The sequence below is a fragment of the Heterodontus francisci genome, chromosome 15, assembly GCF_036365525.1.
Source record: "Heterodontus francisci isolate sHetFra1 chromosome 15, sHetFra1.hap1, whole genome shotgun sequence".
Lineage (NCBI taxonomy): Eukaryota > Metazoa > Chordata > Chondrichthyes > Heterodontiformes > Heterodontidae > Heterodontus > Heterodontus francisci.
Genome location: NC_090385.1, coordinates 6781376 through 6801506, shown reverse-complemented (window position 1 = coordinate 6801506; position 20131 = coordinate 6781376). Strand labels below are relative to the sequence as shown.

Genomic DNA, 20131 nt, shown 5'->3' with positions numbered 1-20131 from the left:
AAATCCTTTTGCAATGAAGGCCAACATACCATTCGCCTTCCTAACTGCTTGCTGCACCTGAATGCTTGCTTTCAGCGACCGGTGTACAAGGACACCCAGGTCTCGTTCCACCTCCCCCTTTCCCAATCTATCGCCATTCAGATAATAATCTGCCTTTCTGTTTTTACAACCAAAATGGATAACTTCACATTTATCCACGTTATACTGCATCTGCCATGCATTTGCCCACTCACCCAACTTGTCCAAATCACATTGGAGTCTCTTTGCATCCTCCTCACAGTTCACATTACCCCCCAGCTTTGTGTCGTCTGCAAACTTGGAAATGTTACAGTTAGTTCCCTCACCCAAGTCATTAATATATATTGTGAATAGCTGGGGCCCAAGCACTGATCCCTGCAGTACCCCACTAGTCACTGCCTGCCACCCGGAAAAAGACCCATTTATTCCTAGTCCAGTAACTAGTTACTAGTCCAGTAACAAAACAATTATGCTACCATACTCGGGAATTTAAAATTACTTTTCCAAAATTGGAGTTAGTTGGAAGAATGGAATGAAAATGTATGTCATAAACTAAAATTTAATGTCTTTATTTTGGAGCCAAATCTATTGCCACAACACTGCACCATTGATGGATTTGATATCAAATGTTATGTATCAGGCACTCAACTTTGTAAATACCAAACACAGTGTCACTTACAGGTACCAGAGGTGCTACAGGTAAATATCAATACTTTTAAAATGAGTTTCCCATTGTCACCGAGTCTGATTTAGGATTTAAGATGGAAAGATGCTACACATAAAGCATTTGTAATTTGTAATAGATTATTACTGTGGCAGATCATTTTGTTAACTGCAATATATTTGTAATGTCCATGCAGTAAAACCCTTTACAACCCCTAAAGTAGAATTGATTGAGGAGAAGCTAATACTAGGCAAAAAATCTCCAGCTCAATATTATTGGGTTTGCTAATTAAATGGAAGTTCGCAGTTCTGCTGTGACTAAACATGGTTAAGGTGAAGTAGGGTTTATTTATTGATTCATGGGATGTGGGCATCGCTGGTGAGGCCAGCATTTATTTCCTAAGCCTAATTGTCCTGGAGAAGGTGGTGGTGAGCTACCTTCTTGAACCACTGCAGTCCTTGGTGTGCAGATACACCAACAGTGCTGTTAGGAAGGGAGTTTCAGGATTTTGATCCAGCGACAGTGAAGGAATGGTGATATAGTTCCAAGTCAGAATAGTATGTGGCTTGGAGGGGAACTTGCAGGTGGTGGGGTTCCCATGCATCTGCTGCCCTTGTCCTTCTCAGTGGTAGAGGTCGCGGGTTTGTAAGATGCTGTCTAAGGAGCCTTGGTGAGTTGCTGCAGTGCATCTTGTAGATACTGCCACTGTGCGTTGGTGGTGAAAGGAGTGAATGTTGAATGTGATGGATGGGGTGCCAATCAAGCTGGCTGCTTTGTCCTTGATGATGTCGAGCTTCTTGAGCATTGTTGGAGCTGCACCCATCCTGACAAGTGGATAATATTCCATCAGACTCCTGACTTGTGCCCTGCAGATGGTGGACAGGCTTTGGAGCGACAGGAAGTGAGTTACTTGCCGCAGAATTTCGAGCCTCTGATCTGCTCTTGTAGCCACAGCATTTATGTGGCTGGTCCAGTTCAATTTCTGGTCAATGGTAACCCCCAGGATGTTAATGGTGGGGGATTCAGCAATGATAATGCTACATATGCGAATATTACTTGTCACTTATCAGCCCAAGCCGGGACGTTGTCCAGGTCTTGCTGCATCTAGACACAAACAACTTCAGTATCTGAGGAGTCATGAATGGTGCTGAACATTGTACAGCGAACATCTGCACTTCTGACCTTATGATGGAGGGAAGTACATTGATGAAGCAGCTGAAGGTGGTTGGGCCTAGGACACTACCCTGAGGAACTCCTGCAGTGATATCATAGTACTGAGGTGATAGACCCCCAAACAACTACAACCATCTTCTTTTGTGCTAGGTATGACTGCAAACAGTAGAGACTTTTCCCCCTGATTCCCACTGACTCTAGGGCTCCTTGATGCCATACATGGTCAAATGCTGCCTTGATATCAAGGGCAGTCACTCTCACCTCACCTCTGGAGTTCAGATCTTTTGTCCAATTTGGACCGAGGCTGTAATGAGGTCTGGGGCTGAGTGGCCCTGGTGGAACCCAAACTGAGCATCAGTGAGCAGGTTGTTGCTGAGCAAGTGCAGCTTGATAGCACTATTGACGACATCTTCCATAACTTAGCTGATGATTGAGAGTAGACTGATAGGGTGATAATTGGCCAGGTTGGATTTGTCCTGCTTCTTGTGGACAGGACATACCTGGGCAATTTGCCACATTGCCGGGTAGATGCCAGTGTTATAGCTGTACTGGAACAGCTTGGTTAGGGGCACAGTTAGTTCTGGAGCACTAGTCTTCAATGTCAGAATGTTGTCAGGGCCCATCGCCTTTGCAGTATCCAGTGCCTTCAGGGTGAGAAGGCAAAGAGGATAATTAGACCAAAGTGAAGAGGGGGAACCCGTACAGAGGCAGAGAATGGGTTCGGAGGTTGAGAAACCAAGGGGGTGATGCGAATGGAAACTTGTTCAGGAGACAGGACTTGGGGATACGGGACGTAGGTGTAACTAGGTGGAGTGTAGATGAAAGAGGTGGGATGTTGGTGAAGGGGTCAAGGATAGAGGGAAGCATGTGGAAGTCTCTCTTTGGGGGGTTGGGGAGGGGTGGTTCGTTGTTTTGAGTTACCTCACAGAGAAACGCCCTGGAACAATGGTGCACAAATAGATAACTCAACTTATGTAATGGGATATTGTGAGAGTGAGGAATAATTTCTCCTGTTCCCAGGGCTCGAATTCCAGATTAATGAGGTGATGATGAGGAATATCTGCCCTTCATTTCTGCTCAGTGTCAATTGTTTTATTCCTCAGGTCAATTATCTGACAAATTAGGGAGGGGGCAAAATTAGGGGTTCTTCTCAATCCAGACTTTGACATAGGGTGGAGAGTGGTGGGAACTCTGGCATTTCGTTGAGAGATAGGATTTGCTGGGCTGGAGGACAATGGAATTTCTCTGCCATGAAATGCTGCCTTCAGGGTATCGGGAAGGATATTTTGAAAATTGATGTCTTTTTTTCATTTGTTTATGGGTTGTGGGCATCGTGAGCAAGGCTGGCATTTGTTGCTCATCTTTAATTATTCTTGAGGTGGTGGTGGTGAGCTGCCTCCTTGAATCTCTGACATCCATGTGGTGTAGACCCATCATCAATGCTGTTAGGAAGGAGTTCTAAGATTTTGATACAGCGATGATGATGGAATGGTGATATAGATCCAACTCAGGATGGTGTGTGACTTGGAGGGCAACAGCCTTTACCATTTACAGTGCCTCGGTTGGTGCTGGTTGGTCTGACCCGTTTTATTCTGACTTGACTTTTTCATAGCAGTTTGCAACAACTGACTGGCTTGCCCGGCCATTTCAGAGGGCAGTTAAATGTCAACCACACTGCTGTGGGACTGGAGTCACATATAGACCAAACCAGGTAAGGACGGAAAATTTCCTTCCTAAAGTCAGCCATGAGTGAACTAGATGGGTTTTTATGGCAATGCAATACTTTCTTTGTCTCCAGTAGGGATATTAGTATTTTATTTAATTAACTGAATTTAAATTCCCCAGCTGCCATGGTGGGTTTTGAGCTCATGTCTCTAGATCATTAGTGCAGGTCTCTAGATTACTAGTTCATTATGTCAGGCAAACCCCACCTGCCAAGACTGAGGCACACATTATTTCGCCACATGAACATTAAAACTTAAAATTGCAAGCCCTGACCGGAAAGACATTTCCAATGTTGAAACAATGGGGATCCAGCAACTGCTTCTGTAAGAATGCAATAGTTCTTGGGGATTCAATAGTAAAGGGAATAGATAGGCGTTTCTGTGGCTGCAAACTAGACTCCAGGATGGTATGTTGTCTCCCTGGTGCTAGGGTCTAGGATGTCTCAGAGTGGTTACAGGACATTCTGAAGGGGGTGGGTGAACAGCCAGTGGTCGTGGTACACATTGGTACAAACGACATAGGTAAAAAGAAGGATGAGGTCCTAAAAGCAGAATATAGGGAGTTAGGAAGTAAATTGAAAAGTAGGACCTCAAAGGATCTCAGGATTACCACCAGTGCCACGTGCTAGTCAGAGTAGAAATAGCAGGATATATCGGATGAACATATGGCTTAAGAGATGGTGTGAGGGGGAGGGATTTAGATTCCTGGGACATTGGGACCGGTTCTGGGGAGGTGGGACCAGTACAAACTGGATGGGTTACACTTAGGCAGGACCGGGACTGATGTCCGAGGGGGAGTATTTGCTATAGTGGTTGGGGAGGGTTTAAACTAAAATGACAGGCGGACGGGAACATTTGCAAGGAGTCAGAGGAGGGGGGATCAAAGACAAGAACAAAAGACAGTAAGGGGAATAAGAAAAGTGATAGGCAGAGAAATCAAGGGCCAGAATCAAACAGGGCCACAATGAAAAATAGTGGGAAGGGGACAAGTAATGCTAAAAAGACAAGCCTTAAGGCTTTGTGCCTTAACGCGCAGAGCATTCGCAATAAAGTGGATGAATTAATCGCGCAAATAGATGTAAACGGGAATGATATAGTCGGGATTAGGGAGACATGGCTGCAAGGTGACTAGGGATGGGGAATGAACATCCAGGGGTAATCAGTATTTAGGAAGGACAGACAAAATGTAAAAGGCGGTGGAGTTGCATTGCTGGTTAAAGAGGAAATTAACGCAATAGTGAGGAAGGATATTAGCTCTGACGATGTGGAATCTGTGTGGGTAGAGCTGAGAAACACTAAGGGGCAAAAAACGTTGGTGGGGGTTGTATATAGACCCCCAAACTGCACTGGTGATGTTGGGAATGCCATTAAACAGGAAATTAGAGATGCATGCGATAAAGGAACATCTGTAATTATGGGTGAATTTAATCTGCATATAGATTGGGCAAATCAAATTAGTCACAATACTGTAGAGGAGGAATTCATGGAGTGTATACGGGATGGTTTTCTGGACAATACGCTGAGGAACCAACCAGAGAACAGGTCATCCTAGACTGGGTATTGTGTAATGAAAGAGGAATAATTGACAATCTAGTTATGCGAAACCCCTTGGGGATGAGTGACCATAATATGATCGAATTCTTCATCAAGATGGAGAGTGACATTGTTGATTCTGAGACTAGGGACCTGAATCTTAATAAAGGAAACTACGAAGGTATGAGGCACGAGTTGGCTATGATGGATTGGGGAACGTTACTTAAAGGGATGACGATGGATAGGCAATGGCAAGCATTCAAAGAGTGCATGGATGAACTGCAACAATTGTTTATTCCTGACTGGTGCAAAAGTAAAACAGGAAAGGTTTACATGGCTTACAAGGGAAATTAGAGATAGCATTAGATCCAAGGAAGAGGCATACAAATTTGCAAGGAAAAACAACAGACCTGAGGATTGGGAGCAGTTTAGAATTCAGCAAAGGAGGACCAAGGGATTGATTAAGAAGGGGAAAATAGGGTATGGAAGTAAGCTTGTGGGGAACATAAAAACTGACTGTAAAAGTTTCTATTGGTATGCGAAGAGAAAAAGATTGGTGAAGACAAATGTAGGTCCCTTACAGTCAGAAACAGGGGAATTTATTATGGGGAACAAAGAAACGGCTGACCAACTAAATGCATACTTTGGTTCTGTCTTCACAAAGGAGGACACAAATATCATACCAGAAATGTTGGGAACACAGGGTTTAGTGAGAGAGAGGAACTGAAAGAAATCAATATTAGTAGAAAAATGGTGTTGGGGAAATTGATAGGATTGAAGGCCGATAAATACCCAGGGCCTGATAATCTACATCCCAGAGTACTTAAGGAAGTGGCCCTAGAAATCGTGGATGCATTGGTGGTCATCTTCCAAGATTCTATAGTCTGTAAAAGTTCCTATGGATTGGAGGGTAGCTATTGTAACCACACTATTTAAAAAGGGAGGTAGAGAGAAAACAGGGAATTATAGACCAGTCAGCCTGACGTCAGTAGTGGGGAAAAGTCTAGAGTCCATTATCAAAGATTTTATAGCAGAGCAATTAGAGAACAGTGGTAGAATCAGACAGAGTCAGCATGGGTTTACGTAAGGGAAATCATGCTTGACAAATCTACTGGATTTCTTCGAGGATGTAACTAGTAGAATTGATGAGGGGGAGCCAGTGGATGTGGTTTATTTGGACTTTCAGAAGGCTTTCGACAAAGTCCCACATAAGAGATTAGCGTGTAAAATTAAAGCACATGGGATTGGGGATAGTGTATTACGAAGGATAGAAAATTGGGTGGCAGACAGCAAACAAAGAGTTGGAATAAAGGGGTCTTTTTCCGAATGGCAGGCAGTGACTAGTGGGGTTCAACATATATTAATGATTTATTTGAGGGAACTAAATGTAATATCTCCAGATTTGCAGATGACACAAAACTGGATGGGAGGGTGAGTTGTGAGGAGGATGCAGAGAGGCTTCAGGGTGATTTGGACAAGTTAAGTGAGTGGGCAAATGCATGGCAGATGCAATATAATGTGGATAAATGTGAAGTTATCCACTTTGGTAGCAAAAACAGGAAGGCAGATTATTATCTGAATGGCTATAAACTGAGAGAGGGGAATATGCAACGAGACCTGGGTGTTCTCGTACACCAGTCGCTGAAGGTAAGCATGCAGGTGCAACAGGCGGTAAAAAAGGCAAATGGTATGTTGGTCTTCATAGCGAGAGGATTTGAGTACAGGAGCAGGGATGTCTTGCTGCAATTATACAGGGCCTTGGTGAGGCCACACCTGGAATATTGTGTGCAGTTTTGGCCTCTTTATCACAAAAGTCCAAGTGTATCAAGCCTGTGTCCTCAGTACCTGGCTCTACGGCAGCGAGGTCTGGACAACGTACGTCAGCCAAGAGCAACGTCTCAATTCATTCCATCTTCGCTGCCTCCAGAGAATCCTTGGCATCAGGTGGCAGGACCATATCTCCAACACAGAAGTCCTCGAGGCGGCCAACATCCCCAGCATGTACACCCTACTAAGCCAGCGGTGCCTGAGATGGCTTGGCCATGTGAGCCGCATGGAAGATGGCAGGATCCCCAAGGACACATTGTACATCGAGCTCATCACTGGTACCAGACCCACCGGCCGTCCACGACTCCGCTTTAAAGACATCTGCAAACGCGACATAAAGTCCTGTGATATTGATCACAAATCATGGGAGTCAGTTGCCAGCGATCGCCAGAGCTGGCGGGCAACCATAAAGGTGGGGCTAAAGCGTGGCGAGTCGAAGAGACTTAGCAGTTGGCAGGAAAAAAGACAGAAGCGCAAGGAGAGAGCCAACTGTGTAACAGCCCCGACAACCAATTTTTCTGCAGCACCTGTGGAAGAGTCTGTCACTCTAGAATTGGCCTTTATAGCCACTCCAGGCGCTGCTTCACAAACCACTGACCACCTCCAGGCGCTTACCCATTGTCTCTCGAGACAAGGAGGCCAAAGAAGAAGATCTGAGGAAGGATGTTCTTGCTATAGAGGGAGTGCAGCGAAGGTTTACCACACTGATTCCTGGGATGGCGGGACTGACGTAAGAGGAGAGATTGAGTCAGTTAGGATTATTTTCGCTGGAGTTCAGAAGAGTGAGGCGGGATCTCATAGAAACTTATAAAAATCTAACAGGACTTGACAGGGTAGATGTTCCCAATGGTGGGGAGTTCCGAGGAAGGGTCACTGACCCGAAACGTTAACTCTGCTTCTCTTTTCACAGATGCTGCCAGACCTGCTGAGTGGTTCCAGCATTTCTTGTTTTTATTATAGTTAGATATAGCTGTTGGGGCGAAAGGGATCAAAGGATATGAGGGTAAACGGGAACAGGTTACTGAGTTGGATGATCAGCCATGATCATAATGAATGGTGGAGCAGGCTCGAAGGGCTGAATGTCCTGCTCTTCCTATTTTCTGTGTTTCTATGCTTCTACAATACACAGAAGTGGTCAGACCGGTTTTGGACACATGACTGGCTGACTGGAGTTTTTGAATTTTAACTTCTAATCAAGGAAGTTGAGGAGACTGTTCCATACAAGGAACTAGTCACATGACTAACCTGCAGGGCAACCTGGGAGGTTTTTTGAATTTGAACTCCCAAACAAAGGAATTGTCTGAGAGAATGCTGTGTGCTCCTGGAACTGAAGCAAGAACATCTCCTCTCCTGCCTGTCTGCCTGCTCATCTCTCAGGGAACTGAAACCATTGAAGACACGTGAAACTCAAAGAGAGAAAGGTTTGCCATGTGAACAAAAATTTAAGAAGATTACTGGGCCCCAATGAAATGCAAGAATATAACTCCAATCAAGGACTACAGCGAGCTCGAGAAAGAGGAACAAGATATTGCCTCAAACTGTTCTACTTATCTTTTCTTCTGATCTTTTCTATCCCTATTTTGCATGTTTATATCGCTGGTGCATACTAGCATGTGTGTGTCGTATATCCGTAGGCGTGAACCGTATTAGAGTTTAAGTTTTGTTTTAATAAATTTCCTCTTTCTGCTTTAAACCAAAGAAAGCCTGTTTGTGCTCAGTTATTTGCCTGATAATTGGAAACTGTGAACAAGGATTCACAAAAAGGGGAGCTCAAAAGGCAGTGTATTTAAAAATAAAACCCTGTTACAGTAAGGCCAGGTAAAGACAGCCAAAGGCTCCTAGACATTGCTCACCTGGTTGTAACAAGTAACATAATCATTATGCTGCTGTACCTTATTTTGGGAAGTTTAAATGACCTTTACAATATTGGAGTTACCTCAAGAGTGGATTGAAAAAGTACATTATCTAAAAATCTGTCTTTGCATTGGAAATTAATATCAAATCTGTTGCCACAACACAGTACCTTTGTTGGGCTTTGCATCTTGCTTTATATAATCTCAAAGATTTTTGATAAGATAAGGGTGTTTTAAACTCCCTTCTAAAGTGGGAACAGACTTGGCAGCAAACAGCTTGTTGTGCATTGACTTTATTGAGATACAGGTAAGGACAAGTTTGTTAAATTCACAGATAAACCATAGTCACAAACTCTGTAATTAACAGTCTCATCCATATTAAAGACTGGACAACGGACCGCACAACTCTTTCTTGCAGCTTGTGGTCTTCAAGCTTTTGGCTCTCTCTCTCGTAGCTTCTTCTTGTTGTTCAAATTCTCTGCCACATAGTGGCAAAGTCAGGATTCAATTTATCCTTCACAGTTAACCCTCCCCTCATACCAACCAGTGATCAGTGTTGTACTAAAGGATGTCTTTCTTAACCAACCAGGATCGTTTTGTGATGGTTGCTAACCTTCTGCATGTACGCAGTTAATACATCGAAAGAGTCTCATCTTATCTCAATGCTTGTACTTTTCCGAGGATGCCTTATCTCACTCCGAGTGTGGCCTTGGAAACTATTGTCACCTGCTTAAAAAAAAACACAAAGAATCCATTGTGGCTCTGCCTCTGAGTGCAATGGGTTAATTTGTCCCATTATATCTGTCAATTTAGAAGTTTAAAATTTGATAATGTCCAATATATATTCTTTTTTACTCTCAGCAAATCAAAAATTGTGTGGTGAATTAAATGGAAAAAACAACAGCTGCAGCAGGGTTAATTTCTTTGCTTGTCTCCAAGGGGGCGGAGCCAAACGTTCTCAGATGCGTCACTTTACGTAACTTTTTAGAAAAAATTTTCCCAATTGAAAAAGAACGAAACTCCATTTTAAATTTTTTTCCCCAATTCTTTTGGTATCCTTAGGGGTTTAAAACAACAAAATCATTAGTAACATTATCAACTTCGAAGGAAAGCATCTCCATTAGCAAAGACAGCATTTTAGATTAAACTCCAATTGTTTCCAAACTTTTAGCATCTTTTGTAAGAGGTTTCTAACTCAAGGATTTTTTTTTGATACAACAAAGATGATTCCAAATTCCAATTCATGGCAATAAACATTTAAAATTCAAAACTGCCAATATTATATCAGCGAGACTTATGTCCGGAATTAAAGACTCCTTCAAAGCTTGACATAATGAACTTGAAAGTTCATTGTGGCTACCAACGAAATTCCAGTTTTTCTCAACTTCACAGGTTAGTTAACCTTAATAGTACAAACTTAATTTAGACTTATCAACTAATAATTCGTATGAACTACACACAGAACAGAATAGCATGTGCTTTTTTTTAAAGAAAAGGTACATTATGTTATTTTTTTCTTGTTCTTTCTTCAGGCACCTTTTCAAATGACTGTAATAAAACTAAAAACTGAAAAAAAAAATTTTAACATTCCTAAAACAAAAGTTTTAACACCAGCTTCTTGAACAAATTTGAAACATTCGAATCTTTCCCATATCTCCTTTGTTCATCCTTCTCTCCCTTAAACCAATATCCAATTCCTGACATTTGCTACTTAAAAACAGTAAGACTTCAATTTAAACTGCAAAAAAAAACAAGAACAGATTTTAAACTGGAACTCCAATTAAAGCAGTGTATTATACTTCAAATTGGATTCTGCCAGACATCTTCAGACGTTCAAGGCTGAAGTTTATCTCTTACAGAATTATTCATTGCCTTTTCACAGTTGCAAAACCAACTTTTAAAATAAAAACTTTAATTGAAAATATAATTCAATTTTATATCCCATTTCTGGGTGCACAATCTTAAATTGAAATGAACATACTCATCACTTTCACACTTACTCAATTCCAAACAACTTAGAAACATTGATTCCTGTAGTGGGTTATGAATTCAAAGTACCAGAACAAAATCTGTCTGAAACTTCCTGTCCCAATCCCAAGGAACACACACAGGTTCAACTAGTTCACACCCAAAACATGACTCAAGGTTCCCATAGAAATATCCACGTATAAAAAAAAGAACAAGTAACAGACTTATGCTTTCAACGTTAAAGCCAGACTACAAAGGGTTAATGACAGTTAGCTCTGCAGAACACAAGCTGCACATCCCAAGGACATTCATTTCATTCATGGAAGCTTCCAACATTCACACAGACTCGAACAATGACACAGGCCGGGATGTCAAGTTGGGCGGACGGGTACCAGCTCACGGTGGCACTGCTGGGACTAAGAGCTGCCGACCCGCTGATTGGCCAGCAGCTCAATGAGGCGGGACTTCCTCCTTCAAGCAGGTGGAAGTTCCTACTCGGAACAATTAAAGCTTATGCTTTCAACGTTAAAGCCAGACTACAAAGGGTTAGCTCTGCTAACGGTGGCACTGCTGGGACTGCAGTCCAGCTGAAGACAAGGAGGCAGGAGTCCAGGTAAGTTTTGGTTTGCCTCACCGAGGGTAATCGATCAGGCCCCAGCGAGGCAAGGGTGTGCTCAATTATCAGGGCCCACCCCCCAGGGCAATCGGCAGCCGCCTAGTACTTCCAGGCGGCTTTTCTGGGTCCTCGGTCGTCTGATTTCATATCATCATAGCGTGGTTCGAACACAGAAGGAGGCTATTCAGCCCATTGTGTCTGTGCCAGCTCTCTGCAGGGGCAACTCAGCTAGCCCCAATACCCCGTCTTTTCCCTATAGCCCTGCAACTTTGTTCTGTTCAAATAATTAACCAATTCCCTTTTGAAAGGTACAATTAAATCTGCCTCCACCATACTCTCGAGCAGTGCATTCCAGATCCTAACCACTCACTGCATAAAATAAGTTTTTCCTCACGTTGCCTTTGATTCATTTGCCATTTACCATAACTCAGTGTACTCTGCTTCGTGGCCCTTCTGCCAATTGGAAGAGCTTCTCCCTATCTATGCTGTTCAGACCCCTCATGATTTTGAACACTTCTATCAAATCTCCTTTCAGCCTTCTATTCTCCAAGAAAAACATAGAAAATAGGAGCAGGAGTAGGCTATTCAGCCCTTCAGGCCTGCTTCGCCATTCAAAAAAGATCATGGCTGATCGTCTAATTCAGTACCCTGTTCTCGCTTTCTCCCATATCCCTTGATCCCTTTGGCATTAAGAAACATATCTATCTCCTTCTTGAATATATTTACTGACTTGGCCTCCACTGCGTTCTGCAGTAGAGAATTCCACAGGTTCACCACCCTCTGAGTGAAGAAATTTCTCCTCATCTTAGTTCTAAATGGCATACCCCATATCCTGAGACTGTGACCCCTGGTTCTGGACTCCCCAACCATTGGGAACATCCTCCCTGCATCTGGCCTGTCTAGTCCAGTTAGAATTTTATAGGTTTCCGTGAGATCCCCTCTCATTCTTCTAAACTCTAGTGAATATAGGCCTAGTCAATCCTGCCATCCCAGGAATTAGCCTAGTAAATCTTCTTTGCAGTCCTTCCATGGCAAGAACATCCTTCCTCAGATAAGGAGGCCAAAACTGCACGCAATACTCCAGATGTGGTCTCTCCAAGGCCCTGTATAACTGCAGTAAGGCATCCTGGCTCCTGTACTCAAATCCTTTTGCAATGAAGGCCAACATATCATTCGCCTTCCTAACTGCTTGCTGCACCTGAATGCTTGCATTCAGCAACTGGTGTACAAGGACACCCAGGTCTCGTTGCACCTCCCCTTTTCCCAATCTATCACCATTCAGATAATCTACCTTTTTGTTTTTACAACCAAAGTGGACAACCTCACATTTATCCACGTTATACTGCATCTGCCATGTATTTTCCCACTCACCCAACGTCCAAATCACATTGGAGCCTCTTTGCATCCTCCCGCTCCCCCAGCTTTGTAAATAGAGGCATAGATTACAACAGCCCCAGCTTCTCCAATCTATCTGCATAACTGAAGTCCCTAATCCCTCGCACCAAAGTCCTAATTCTTTTCTGCACCCCCTCAAATGCCATCACATTTTTGTAAAATTTGTTGCCCAAAATTGGACTCAGTTCTCTAGTTCAGGCCAAACCAGTGTTTTATAAAGGTTCGGTATAACTTCCTTGCTTTTGTACTCTATGCCTCTATTTATAAAGCCCAGGATTCCCTATGCGTTTTGAACCTGTTCTGCCACCTTCAACGATTGGTGCACAAATATCCTCAGTTGCCTCTGCTCCCGCACCCCCGATAGAATTGTATCTCTTTTTGCATTTCCCCTTTCTTCCTACCAAACTACATCATTTCAGACTTATCTGCATCAAATTTCATCTGCCACATGTCCTTCCATTCCTCCAGCCGACCTGTGTCCTCCTGAGGTCTTTCACTATCCTCCTCACAGTTCACAATATTTACAAGTTTTGTGTCATTCACAAATTTGAAATTGTGCCCTGCATACCCAAGCCAAGGTCATTAATATAGATGAAGAAAAGTAGTGGTCTTACGGCGGACTCCTGGGGAACCCCACTATATACTCTCCTCCAGTCTGAAAAACAACTGTTCACCATTACTGTGTTTCCTATCATTCAGCAATCTTTGTATCGGTGCCGTCACTGTCTCTTTCATTCCATGGGCTTTAACTTTGCTGACAAGCCTGTTATGTGGCACTTTAACAAATGCCTTTTGGAATTCCATGTACACCACATCAACTGCATTACCCTCCTTAAACCTTTCTGTTACCTCATCAAAAAACTCAAGCTAGTTAGTTAAACATGATTTGCCCTTAACAAATTCATGCTGGTTTTCCTTAATTAATCCGCATTTGTCCAAGTGACTGTTAATTTTGTCCTGGATTATTGTTTCAAAAATGTTTCCCACCACTGAGGTTAAACTGACTGGCCTGTATTTACTAGGCTGATCCTTACACTTTTTTTTTGGACATTTGCAATTCTCCAGTCCTCTGGCACCATCCCTGTATCTAGATTTTGGCCAGTGCCTCCACAATGTCCACACTTACTTCCCTCAGTATCCTCAGATGTCTCTGATCCAGTCCTGGTAACTTATCAATTTTAAGTATGGCCAGCCTTTCTAATACGTCCTCTTTATCAAATTTTGGCCCATCCAGCATCTCAACTACCTCCTCTTTCACTATGACTTTGGCAGCATCTTCTTCCTTGGTTAGGACAGATGCAAAGTACTCATTTAGTACCTCAGTCATGCCCTCTGCCTCCATGCTTAGACTCCCTTTTTGGTTCCTAAACAGCCCCAATTCTTCTTTCATTACCTGTTTACTATTCATGTGTCTATAGAAGACTTTTGGATTCCCTTTTATGTTAGCTGCCAGTCTCTTTTCATACTCTCTCTTCGTTGCTCTCATTTCTTTTTTACTTCCTCTTTGAATTTTCTATATTCAGCCTGGTTCTCACTTGTATCATCAACCTGACATGTATCATTAGATTTTTTTTTTTTAGATTTAGAGATACAGCACTGAAACAGGCCCTTCGGCCCACCGGCTCTGTGCCGACCATTAACCACCCATATTATGCTAATCCTACACTAATCCCATATTCCTACCACATCCTCACCTGTCCCTATATTCCCCTATCACCTACCTATACTAGTGGCAATTTATAATGGCCAATTCACCTATCAACTTGCAAGTCTTTTGGCTGTGGGAGGAAACCGGAGCACCCGGAGGAAACCCACGCAGACACAGGGAGAACTTGCAAACTCCACACAGGCAGTACCCAGAATTGAACCCAGGTCGCTGGAGCTGTGAGGCTGCGGTGCTAACCACTGCGCCACTGTGCCGCCCTTTTTCTGTTTCATCTTATTTTCTATCTCTTTCATCACCTGGGGAGCTCTGGCGTAGTTTGTCCTACCTTTCCCCCTCAACCATACCCGAACCATCTCTTTTTCAAAAGCAGCCCATTATTTTGTTACAGTTTGCCTGACAATCTTTTGATTCTAAGTTATTTGGGCCAGATCTGTTCTCACCCCACTGAAATTGGGCCTCCCCTAATGAATTATTTTTAACTCTGGATTGCTCCTTGTCCTTTTCCATAGCTAACCTAAACCTTATGATGCTATGATTAGCGCCCCTGAAATGTTCCCCTACAGACACTTAACCCACCTTATTCCCCAGAACATATTGGACTGGAAGCAGACTGATCTAGAAAATTGTCCTGAACACACTTCAGAAAGAAGGGTGGACTTCGAGCACTTCGAGGAGTTTTAATGCAATTTGAGATGAAAAGTTATAACCCTCAAATTTGTAATTTATAATAAATTTTAACAACAGCAGATGATTTTGTTAACTGAGGTATTTTGTAATGTCCATGCAGAAACAACAACAACAACAAAAAAATTGATGAAGAAGACAACATATACAACAAAAGGTAAACAACCAGCTCAACATTGTTGGGTTTGCTGTGACGGAGCACAAATCAGGTGAACCAGGGTGAGAAAGTAATTGGAATAATTGGAACCAAGTGAAGTGAGGTTGGGGGCTGAAAAAGTAAAGTGGCAGGGAATGGGAGTAGGAGGAAGGTGGAGAGGGAAAAGAAAGATCAACAGGCAGAGGGAATTTGAGGAAGAGTTATGGAAGTTGTGACTGGTGGAACAGGGAATGAAGTTGAAGGAGGAATGTAAGGGCATGGGGTGGGACAGGGAAGCACACAGCTAACTCTCTTCATGGGGGGTTGTCTTGAGTTTGCTTTCCACCGATCAAACCGGGGTTTTCATTTCAGTGAGGAATTGTTTCTTGTATTTCCAGGGTTGGACTTTCTGTTAAGTGGGAGGGCATGCTGACTGGAAACTGTACCCTACTCCATGGCCCTGAATTTCTGCACAGTGTTTTACTGCTTGGGGTCAAATATCTTATTAGCGAGTGGAGGGAATGGGGATGGGGGGTTGTGGTGTTTTCAGTCCTGATTTTTTGCTTAGGGTGGAGACTGTTGGGAGATATGATGGGTTTATTTTATGGATGAGATTTGATGCGCTGGAATAAAATGGAATTTCTGCCTGTGCCGGGAATAGCAGCTTTCGAAATATCAGGAATGAAATTGATGTCTGAGTTCCAGTTTTGGGAGATTAAAATGACATTGCTCTCATCCAATATTGGAGTAACCTGAAAGAATGGATTGAAAAAGCACATTGTCATCTAAATGTTACACTGTAGCTGTCTCACTGGCACAACACAATACCACTGATGGGCTTTACACTAAATATTATGTATCAGACATTTAACCCTGTAAATGCCCAGAACAGTGTGATCAACAGATACTGCAGGTTGACCCTTTTCATATGAATTTTTCCATTGGCAGAGCCTGACTTGGGGAGTAACGATACAATTTGAGATGTGAAGTTGCCACTCGCACAACATTTGTAATTTATAATAGGTTATTACAACAACAGATGAATTGTTAACTGAGGTATTTTTGTTTTGTCCATGCAGCAATACATTTTGTAAGCTTTAAAAACAGTCCATTTAAGAAGAAGCCAACACGTGCATCAACTACAGGTAAACATCCAGCTCAATATCGTTGTGTTTGCTAATTAAGGATAAGGTACGGATCTGCTACGACTGGGCACAGTTATGGTGAAGCAGAGTGAGAAAGCAAATGGGAAGAATGGACCCAAGTAAAGAGAGGGAAGGGTAAGGGGAGAGCATATGGAAGAGCAGGAGAGAAGAGGGGAAAAAGAAGATGGACAGGGAGTCCGGATTTGAGGAACGAGTGTGGAAGGTATGACAGGGAGCGGGCAGGGTGGACAGTAGGTGGAAAAGGGGAAACAGCAAAGTTTGGTGAAAGGTGAATGGAATGTCTAAGTGTGTAGAAAATCTCTTGTGGGGGTGGGTGCATGGATTGTGTTGTGAGAGTGGATTGTGATGGAGAGTGGTTGTAACTGGAATTTTTTTTTAGGGATAGGATTTAGAGGGCTGGAGGAAGATGGTGTTTCTCTGCTGCGAAATGCTTCCTTCAGGGTATCAAGAATAGTATTTTGAAAATTGATCTCTTTTTTTCATTGGCATATGGGCATTGTTGGCATGGTCAGCATTTATTGCTTATATGTAACTTCCTTTGAGAAGGTGGTGGTGAGCTGCCTCCTTGAATCTCTCTAATCCATGTGGTGTTGTTACACCCACAGTGTTATTAGTGAGGGTGTTTCAGAATTTTGATCCTAGGACAATGGAGGAACAGCAATATATTTCCAACTCAGTTTGGTGTGTGCCTTGGAAGCTGAATGTCTTTGCTGTTTCTGGTGGCTAGGTCAATGCTGGGTGGTTTGTCCAGTTTTATTAGAGTCATTCATAGCAGTTTGATGCAACTGAGTGGCTTGTTGGGCCATTTCAAGGGCAGTTAAGTGTCAACAATTTTGCTGTGGGACTGGAGTCACATGTAGGCCAGACTGGGTAAGAATGGCAGATTTCCTTCCTAAAGGACATTGTTGAGCAACATGGTTCGTTATGACAATCCAGTTGTTTCATGGTCACCAATAGTGATAGTATCTTTTTATTAAATTAACTGAATTTAAATTCTCCAGCTGGTGTGGTGAGATTTGAACTCATATTATATCTGGATTACTCGTCCAGTAACACAACAATTATGCTACCATACACTGTTTTTGGGAAATTAAAATGACTTTTCCAATATTGGAGTTAGCTGAAAGAATGGAATGCAAATCACATCATTGTCTAAAATTTAATGCCTTTATATTGGAGCCAAATCTATTGCCACAACACTGCACCATCGATGGACTTTACATCAAATGTTATGTATCAGGCACTCAACTTTGTTAATAGCAAACACAGTGTCACCTACAGGTACCACACTTACTACAGGTAAATATCAATACTTTTAATCTGAGTTTTCTCATTCAAAGCCTGATTTAGAGGGTTTCAATGCATTTAAGATGGAAAAATGCTACACACAAAGCATTTGTAATTTGTGATAGATTATTACTACAGCAGATCATATTGTTAACTGCAGTATATTTGTAATTTCCATGCAGAAAAATCCTTTACAACCCCTGAAATAGAAGTGATTGAGGAGGAGCTAATACCAGGTAAACCTCCAGCTCAATATTATTGGGTTTAATTGTATTGTCATTTAATTAAATGTAAATCACAGATCTGCTGTGACTAAGCACGATTCAGGTGAAGCAGAGTGAGAAGGCAAGGAGGATAACTGGACCACAGTGAAGAGGGGAAATCATACAGAGGTGGAGAAGGGGGTCAGAGAAAGGAGGGACCAGTGGGGCAAGGGAAAAGGAAAATTAATATGCAGACGGACTTGGGGATAGGAGAGGTAGGTGTAACTAGGAGAATAGAAGGTGGAGTAGAGATGGAAGGGTGGTGAAGGGGGAAAGGATAGAGGGAAGCACGTGTGAATCTCTCTTTAGTGGACGGTGGTTGTGTTGAGTTACCTCACAGAGTACACCCTGGAATAATGATGCACAAATAGACAACTCAGCACAGATAATGGATATTATGAAGGCTGGGTTTTCTTTATAGTGAGGCATAATTTCTTGCATTCCCAGGGCCAGAATTCCAGATTAATGAGGTGATGTTGATGAACATATGCCCTGAACATCTCGGTGGCAATTGTTTTATTCCTTGGGTCAATTATCTATTAAGTTAGGGAGGGGGAAATTATGGGGTTTTCTCAGTCCAGACTTTGACATAGGGTGGAGAGTGGCGGGAACTGTGGCATTTCTTTTTACTGGGTTGGAGGACGATGAAATTTCTCTGCCGTGATATGCTGCCCTCGGGGTATCAGAAGTGGCATTTTGAAAATGGATTCTTTTTTCATTTGTTTATGGGTTATGGGCATCGTTGGCAAGGCTGACATTTATTGCTCATCTCTAGTTGTTCTTGAGAAGGTGGTGGTCAGCTGTCTCCTTGAATTTCTCTAATCTATGTGGTGTTGTTAGCCCACAGTGCTGTTAGGGAGGGTGTTTCAGAATTTTGATCCAACGACAATGGAGTTGTTGGGCCATTTCGAGGGCAGTTAAGTGTCAACAATTTTGCTGTGGGACTGGAGTCACATGTAGGCCAGACTGGGTAAGAGTGGCAGATTTCCTTCCTAAAGCACATTGTTGAGCAACATGGTTCATTATGACAATCCAGTAGTTTCATGGTCACCAATAGTGATATTAGCTTTTTATTAAATTAACTGAATTTAAATTCTCCAGCTGGTGTGGTGAGATTTGAACTCATATTATATCTGGATTACTCGTCCAGTAACACAACAATTATGCTACCATACACTGTTTTGGGAAATTAAAATGACTTTTCCAATATTGGAATTTGCTGAAAGAATGGAATGCAAATCACATCATTGTCTAAAATTTAATGCCTTTATATTGGAGCCAAATCTATTGCCACAACACTGCACCATCGATGGACTTTACATCAAATGTTATGTATCAGGCACTCAACCTTGTTAATAGCAAACACAGTGCCACCTACAGGTACCACACTTACTGCAGGTAAATATCAATACTTTTAATCTGAGTTTTCTCATTCAAAGCCTGATTTAGAGGGTTTCAGTGCATTAAGATGGAAAAATGCTACACACAAAGCATTTGTAATTTGTGATAGATTATTACTACAGCAGATCATATTGTTAACTGCAGTATTTTTGTAATGTCCATGCAGAAAAACCCTGTGTAACCCCTAAAGTAGAAGTGATTGAGGAGGAGCTAATACCAGGTAAACCTCCAGCTCAATATCATTGGGTTTAATTGTATTGTCATTTAATTAAATGTAAGTCACAGATCTGCTGTGACTAAGCACAATTGAGGTGAAGCAGGGTGAGAATGCAAGGAGGATAATTGGACCACAGTGAAGAGAGGAAATCATACAGACGTGGTGAAGGGGGTCAGAGAGAGGTGAGGCCAAGGGGGAGAGGGAAAAGGAAAATTAATATGGAGACAGGACTCGGAGATAGGGGAGGTAGGTGTAAGTAGGAGAATGGAAGGTGGAGTGCAGATGGAAGAGGCAGAAGGTTGGTGAAGGGGGAAAGGATAGAGGGAAGCACATGAGAATCTCTCTATAGTGGAGGGGAGCTGGTGTGGTTGCGTTGAATTACCTCACAGAGAAACACCCTGGAACAATGGTGTATAAATAGATAACTCAACACAGATAATGGATATTGTGAAGGCTGGGTTTTCTTTATAGTGAGGCATAATTTCTTGTATTCCCAGGGCCGGAATTCCAGATTAATTAGGTGATGATGAGGAATATGAG

At 42.5% G+C, this 20131-nt stretch overlaps 1 protein-coding gene across 1 annotated transcript in view; it reads left to right on the top strand.

Annotated features, from left to right (window-relative positions):
* LOC137377390 (neurofilament heavy polypeptide-like) overlaps positions 1 to 20131 on the top strand; it is a 187512-nt gene that overhangs the window by 67496 nt on the left and 99885 nt on the right. The window contains exons 13-16 of the mRNA XM_068046968.1: positions 15225 to 15278; positions 16337 to 16402; positions 17893 to 17946; positions 19541 to 19594. Of these exons, the coding sequence (XP_067903069.1) occupies positions 15225 to 15278; positions 16337 to 16402; positions 17893 to 17946; positions 19541 to 19594 (228 nt within the window). The remainder of the gene's footprint in view (positions 1 to 15224; positions 15279 to 16336; positions 16403 to 17892; positions 17947 to 19540; positions 19595 to 20131) is intronic.